At 44.2% G+C, this 7,369-nt stretch overlaps 1 protein-coding gene across 1 annotated transcript; it reads left to right on the top strand.

Moving 5' to 3' along the window:
* The first annotated feature begins 4,590 nt into the window (after nt 1–4,590).
* LOC131876724 (uncharacterized) lies at nt 4,591–5,707 on the top strand. The gene is made up of 3 exons (XM_059222190.1): nt 4,591–4,737; nt 4,903–5,313; nt 5,498–5,707. Exons 1-3 carry the CDS (start codon nt 4,591–4,593, stop codon nt 5,705–5,707), a joined length of 768 nt encoding a protein of 255 aa, XP_059078173.1.
* Nucleotides 5,708–7,369: the final 1,662 nt, after the last annotated feature.

Below are 7,369 nucleotides of genomic sequence, written 5' to 3'. Positions count from 1 at the left end.
TCATGCCAACCCGCGTTCCCCTGAGGCCTATAGGCAATCTGTGAGGAACTGGGGATCTGTGCTATCGTGGAAATGTCTGTCACTGCCTGCTGAATCAGGGAACGCCACTCCTACACATTAGCTGTGGCAGTAGAATAGATTTTTTGTATTAGTACCATTCTATATCATCAAAACATTAATAATCAATTTAAACCTACTATACCTGGGTCTCCCTCATGCCAGTAGGGATCATGATACGGTAGCATCTGTGATTGGGATCTACTAGGCTCCCCTCGCTCGACTAATCTGTGCACGATGGGTGTAGGCTGGATGGTACTAGGAACAGGTCTCCGTATCGCCTCATGTTCCCCCTGTTGGGGAATAAGAGGAGGATCCAGAGCTATGGTATCATCCCCTGAATGGTGAGGAGCTGCATCTGACTCCTCCTCATCATCTCTATCCTCATCTGCATCCTCGTTCTCCTCATCATCAGTTCTCTCCTCCTTGTCCTCATCTCTATCTGTGTCCTCCTCCTCCTCGGCGCTGGGCTGATCGCCTGTAGGTGGATCAGGATCTCCCACCTCCTCATGACCCTCTCCCTCCTCTGGCTCCTCTGACCTGGATCCCTGGTCCTCATCTCGGTCTCCATGTCTCCATGGGCCTGGGTGGCCTGTCGGGTGATCCGGTGGAAAGATAGGACCTGGATATGATCTCATAAACCATGAGACATACCTGCGCTGTGCTCCAGGCTCTGCAGAATAATCAATGACTACATCCTGATCAGATCCCTCTATATCTGTAGTCTCGATGTCATCTATCGTCGGTCTCGTTACTGCTCTAGGTCTGGGAAGGACCCATGAGTGTCGAGTATAGATGGGCACATCGGCTGGAACACACTGCTCTAGCCCGAACTGCCTCCATACTTGGTCAAAGTAGAAGGGGACTATGATGTGTGAATATCGTCCCTGCAGTAGGTGGTTCCTCTGTAAGCATGCTAACTGTCTCTCCATCCCATCCCATCTGTGCACCCGCAGGTAAGGTCTCCACACTGTCACCTCGGCTGTCAGTCTATCAAAAATCACTCTCCAATATAACAGATCTCCAAATCTCCACTCGCTGGTAAGTGGATAAGCAAACACCCTAGGTCGCTCACTAGCCGTACTCAGCAGAAAGCCAACAGGCCTGGTGCATGTGAAGTGCTCTAAAATCCATACCTGCAGAAGTGTGCATGTCATCAAACTGCAACCCTGTCCAAATACATACTCCTCAAGGTCGTGATAGAGATGTGCAAGCATACTCCGACCCCAAGCATACACTCTCCTGTGTCTCTCCATCGCTCTAATGCACCATGTGAGACCCCCATGCATGTGCGTGCCTCGCCCATTAGGGCAAACGGCTAGTGCTATGATGGCAATCATAAGGCGTCTCAGAAGGGGTACCTCCCCTGTAGGATGTAAGAGCCAGCTAACCATGATGCGACCTCTCGTCTCGCTCGGCATGACTCTCCCTATGCAATATACCTGCTCCCTCTGATGATCCTCCGTTGACCGATCGGTCGCGTATGTAACAGTCGCTCCTCTGATAGGAAGACGAAGTATACGGTACACATCCTCGAGTGTAACCGTCAGCTCCCCTACTGGAAGATGAAATGTGCATGTGTCAGGATCCCATCGCTCCATCAATGCCATCAGCATTGCAGGATGGAACCGAATGGCTGGCATGAGGATCACATACCATAATCCTACTATCGACAATGTGTCTCTCTCTGCTTGAGTAAGTCACGGAATCTGATCTCGCAAACTGCGAAGAATATGTCCCGTTGTATGCTCTCTCATGTACAGAAGGCCCTGCAACACAAAAACATAACCGTAATCAGTACTCGATCATCAAAATCATTCATGCAAACTGTCGAACATCGTATGCCAAGCCCTGATTGGGGCCATGGCGCCCTGTCAGGGACCATGGCGCCCTGGTCGGGACCATGGCGCCCTGGGGGGACCATGGCGCCCTGGGTGGGGCCCGGGTCAGCCTTCAAGGCCCGCAAACGATCACAGAAAAGTCAAAATGCGAAAAATCAAAAGTCAAATGTTTAGTCAACTCACCTCGTCCAGTGGCTCGTCGTCAATCACGGCCTGGCGTAGGATCTCAACCCTCGTGGGATGCTCCGGTCGTCGTGAAGGCATGATGATGGCTATGTGGGCTCCGCTACAATGAACAGTACTCAGAATCAACAAAGTGACAAATGCAAATGTCTCTTTCAAGGTATATACGTTCATTCCTTTACCTTTACTTTCAAAACCCTAATTTTCCTCTTTCACTCATTTCATCATAACTTGAGTTTGGGAGATGCGATTTTCGAACCGTTTGTTGTGTAGGAATCGTATTTTCATTCCCCTACTCTCGGGATGTTCCAAAAAGTGCTCTGATGAAGCCTTTTCAGTGAACATCCCTCATCAATACTCTCTTACACAATTTGTCGTAAGTAAACGTGCTACCCTGTTTCACCTCCCTAATAAGCAAGTCGAAACAGGGGGGGCATACAGCTACTCACAAATTTCATCACTTTCCTTAGTAAGCATTAGGCGATTTTTGTGATCTAACGTGTGTTTTGTAGGGTGCGGTTCCTAACTGTGTACTACAGATACCACTGGGGGCTTCGTCCGACAACTTATGGATATATCATTTTTTCAAATGATGTTTACTTTTCTGTACTTTAGCTTGCATATGCACGTAGTACTCATATGACCGCTAAAGTGGGGGCTAAATGTAACGTCATAAATTGTACGCACTTGCTAAAGCGGTACAATTTAACACCTAGTTTAGCGCCCGCCTTGGCGCAGTTGCATTTTGCATTTCATTTCCCCTTTAGCACTTAATTAATCAAATTAATTAGGTCTAAAGGTTCTATTTCATCATCTTCCACATCACAAAGTCGGGCCCTTTCATTAAAGTGTGCCCCTTTCATTTTATTCCTCCAATACATCACTTAATCAAAAACCCTAATTAAGTCCTATTTCGAACTTGGGGGCTTGATTTTGGGGGTCAAAACATCTCGAAATCACCTGTAACTTCGGGATTCTCTCTAAAATCATCATATCTGATGGCCCTGAAAATTTGGTGAAAAGTTGTCGGGACCGTGGCGCCCGGAGTGCACACGGTCCCGGACATTTTTCTCAAAATTTTAGGAGCGCGATCCAATCATAAAATAAAGCTTAACCCCAAGAAATTGGTGGGATATTCGATCTCTAGGTCGGCCAAAAGACGAAATTGTGACCTAGGGTTTCATACATAAGAGCTCTCTTTCTTCACTTGAAAGGATCAGGATTTTTGTTTCCAGGAACCTCATATGCAGTGAAAGAGCAGATCTTTGAAGACTTCAACATCTTACAACATCCTTCTATCAAGCATTTATCAATTCCATTCATCCATTTAGGGCTTGGAAGACATTGAAGAACAATAGGAGATTACCGACTGAAGATTGGCTTGTACCTCTCCCTTGAGGGTTGGGTATGATTTCATGTTGTTTTCATGTCTTTGCATAAAGCTCCAATATCTCATTTATTCATGCTTTAGATCACTTTGCATCTTGATTTAGAGCATTTACATTATCATTTACAAGCAATTAGGGTTTACTTTCTAGGTTGCTCTAGTTTGCTTTCTTGCATTTTAGGACCTTGCACACACACTAGGTCTGCACACACAATACATTTTACAAAACAACTTGGCTATTCGTGGAGGTGGAAATCACCAAAGCGGGGGTTTGACTAAGGCAAAACCCTATATAGCCGCCCATACACCCTTTTTCAGATATCAGTGCAGGTTTCGGGACTCAGACGACGCCGCAGGATACAGATCCGGAGAGAACAGGTCGAGACAACACTCTGCATCAAATTGCAGAGCAAAAGACTGGGACAGGGGTGCTGGGTGCCCTGGTCCTACCAGGACAGGGGTGCTGGGCACCCTGGTCCCTAGGACAGAGGCGCTGGGCGCCCTGGTCCTCCAGACAGACAGCATTTCCGACAGTTTCCGACAGTGTTCTAGATTGCAAAACAACAGTTTCCAGTGCAGAATCAGGACAATGGCATCCGCGCCCCCATCCCAAACATTCTCAGTCTGATTTTGACTCCGAGTACGCATTTGCATTCTTGTTTTATCCTTGTATTTACAGCTTTCCATTGTCTAAGTTCAATTCTGCAATCTTGTTGTTAGTTCATACTTACATTTTAGGGTTAGGAATTGGACTTGCATAATCTTACCTTTCAATTACAACAAAGGAATAGAAACCCTAATAGGTAGCCCGTGGCTCTCTCTTTCACAAAAAGAAGTAGCCAATTGTGCGATACCTCTAGGCTCTTTCATATTCCGTAGTGTGTGACAAGAGGTAGGATTAGGGCATGATAACCTAGTCTTGCTTTTTCCCCCACACATATCTATTACAAGGGCAGGGTTTATCTTGTTCCGGGTTCACAGTTGAAGGAATAAATTTTGCATGCTTTCCATGATACTCCTACAGCAGGACATCCAGGGTATGTTAAGACTTACAGAGTAGTTCGAGAGATATTCTCTTGGAAGGGTCTCAAAGATTATGTTTTGCGGCATGTCTGTGAGTGTATGACTTGTCAGCAGAACAAGTCAGAGCATACTTATCCTGCTGGGTTGTTACAGCCCTTGCCTATATCGAAACAGAAGTGGACTGGGATTTCTATGGACTTCATTATAGATCCTCCTCGAGTGCAAGGGAAGGATTGTATCTATGTGGTCATGGATAGGCTAACAAAATATGCCCACTTCTTTCCCATTGCAGTTGATTTTACAGCATCTTAGGTGGCTGAGTTATTTTTCAGAGAGGTGTTTAGACTCCATGGTCTTCCCAAGACCATAGTGAGTGACAAGGACAACAGATTCATGAGTTCCTTTTGGCAGGAACTTTTCAAGCTAGTAGGCACTGAGTTGACACCTAGTACTAGTTACCACCCTCAAACAGATCGACAGACCGAAATAGTCAATAAGTGGGTTGAGGGATATTTGCGTAACTATGTGTCAGGGCAGCAGAAGGCATGGGTACGTTGGTTGTATTTGGGCGAGTATTGTTATAATACTATGCACCATATGTCCATTGGTATGATGCCTTTCAGAGCTCTCTACGGCTATGAGGCATTATCCTTCATTGATTTAGCTCTGAGTGACAGTAGAGTTCCTTTGGCTCAGGATTGGTTACAAGAGAACCAGGATATCCTGAGATCTCTCAGGGAGAATTTACAGCATGCACAGAATCAACAGAAGATATACGCTGATCGGCACAGGATTGAGAGAGCATTTGAGGTGGATGACATGGTTTTATTGTGCTTACAGTCATACCGGGGCAAAGCACCCTTAAAGGGGGGGGAGTTGAGAAGCTCAAACCACGTTTTTATGGACCATACAGGGTACTTAGGAAAGTTGGAGAGGTTACTTATGAGGTTGAGTTACCACCAGGCAGTAAAATTCATATTGTGTTTCATGTATCTTGCTTGAAAAGGCCCTTGGACAACATATTACAGTTTCACCCGATTTGCCTCCCATGGATGAGGAAGGTAAATTGACTTTGGTTCCTGAGGAGATTCTTGAGGTGAGGGAACGACGGTTGAGAAGCAGGGTGATTCGTGAGTATTTGGTACGTTGGAGAGATCTTCCCATAGAGGATGCCACTTGGGAGGGTGAGGCCATTTTACAACATCCAGCATTATAGTTGCTTGTGGGCAAGCATCTCCGAGAGGGGAGGACTATCATGTCCCCTCTTTAGCTCTGTCTAGCAGAGACATGTGAGTCAGCTTATTATGGGGTCTTGTAGGTTGACAGTGATGGATAGAGACTCGGTGTGGTTATACAGTGTTTGGGACTTGGTATTCTGGCAGTAGTGGACCAGTTTGGAGCAATTCCTTAATTTTAGGAGGCATTTCCTTATTTTGTGGAGGCTATTCCTACTATTTAGGAGGATTTGATAGTACCCAGGGTTGGATTACCATGAGACTATTCCTTGGGTTCAGTTTCAGGAGATTTGGGTATGTTTCCTAGCTTCTAGGAGCATCCCTAGATTTTAGGGACAAGATTACTCGAGGATCCATGATTTCCGACAACAGTCATAGACTGGTGGCAGGCTCCGTTTCAGACTTGTGGAGTCAGATGAGCATTATACGGCTATTTGGGATATATTTTTAATATTTCCTAAGTTAGCGTCTTATTAATTAAATAAAGCTATTTATATAGCTAATTGGAGTAATAAGGGGATTTTGGCTTCTTTTGGTCAGGCAGGTATATGTGTTATAGCTCGTTGGAAAGGTCTTGAATTATTATAACTTGTTTTCATCATCTGGAGACCTTCTGGCACCTTGAGTTTTGTTATTTGATGAAAGGAGTGTTTTCCTATACATAAAGGCCTTTTTAATTAAGAATATGCCATTATTTAATAAAGGTAAAAGCATATTCTCCCTTTAGGGTTCGAGTAGCTTTGAGAGGGAGATAAAAGGAGATGTTGGCTCATTATTCTATTATCTTTTTACATCTTCAAACTTGGCATTTGTGAATTTTCTCTGAGGAGCGATTTTTGGAGAACTGGGACGCAAACCCCAGGGCTTGGATATTGGGATGCAAACCCCAATAGAAGGTTTCAGCAGCTTCATTTGGTTTCAGACTTTGATTGGAGTGCAAGTTCAGCATTGGAAGAGCTTTGGCTTTAGACGTTGGGTATATTGCTTAGCACGTGGGAGTTCCTTGGCTGCCTGGACGTGACTGCAGCAGTCGTACGACCTCCTTCCAGTTGGCACGTGGGCTGCTTATTGGTATTCATCAGCCATCTCTTTTCATTATGAGTGGATGGTCTTTCTTGCAACCGGCAACATTATTTTGGTTGGTAGATACTTTGCTGGCATATCATTTATGTATTTTGCCTGGTACAATTTGTAGCTATTCTGGATTGGCTAAAATATTATATTATTGCACATTTTTTTCCAGCCTATTTCATATTTGTTGTTATTGTTATTCATTGTTTACCTATATCTGGAAAAATACAAACATAAACAAAAGACACAACCTTTCTGCAACTTCTGTCTCTCTCTGAAAGATCATTTAATAAATAGGAAGAATTTATTTTAAAACAAATAATTAAAAATTACACCCTGTCAGCTTAAAAGATCCATTAGGGATCTTTCACAAGAATTATCAAGCATAAACAAAGTGCTTTCTCCTCACCAGTTGTAATGGTGTGTAAAAAGGATAACAAACGATGCATGTACCCAGACTATAGAGTGATCAACATGTACACCATCAAAGATAAGTTTCCTATTCCAATAATTGATATTTTATTAGATGAACCAAATCCAGACCTATATTTTTCACAAAGTTAGATCTTAAA

This window comes from Cryptomeria japonica, chromosome 6 (assembly GCF_030272615.1).
Source record: "Cryptomeria japonica chromosome 6, Sugi_1.0, whole genome shotgun sequence".
Taxonomy (NCBI): Eukaryota; Viridiplantae; Streptophyta; class Pinopsida; order Cupressales; family Cupressaceae; genus Cryptomeria; species Cryptomeria japonica.
The sequence above is the reverse complement of the archived record's forward strand: the minus strand, read 5'-3'. Positions and strand labels throughout refer to the sequence as shown.

Excerpts from the sequence above, each read along its gene's own strand:
- LOC131876724 (XM_059222190.1), top strand. The coding sequence starts at position 4,591 with ATGACTTGTCAGCAGAACAAGTCAGAGCATACTTATCCTGCTGGGTTG. Across the intron at positions 4,738-4,902 it reads GGAAGGATTGTATCTATGTG|GAACTTTTCAAGCTAGTAGG; the intron begins GTCATGGATAGG and ends TCCTTTTGGCAG. Across the intron at positions 5,314-5,497 it reads CATTTGAGGTGGATGACATG|GCCCTTGGACAACATATTAC; the intron begins GTTTTATTGTGC and ends TTGCTTGAAAAG.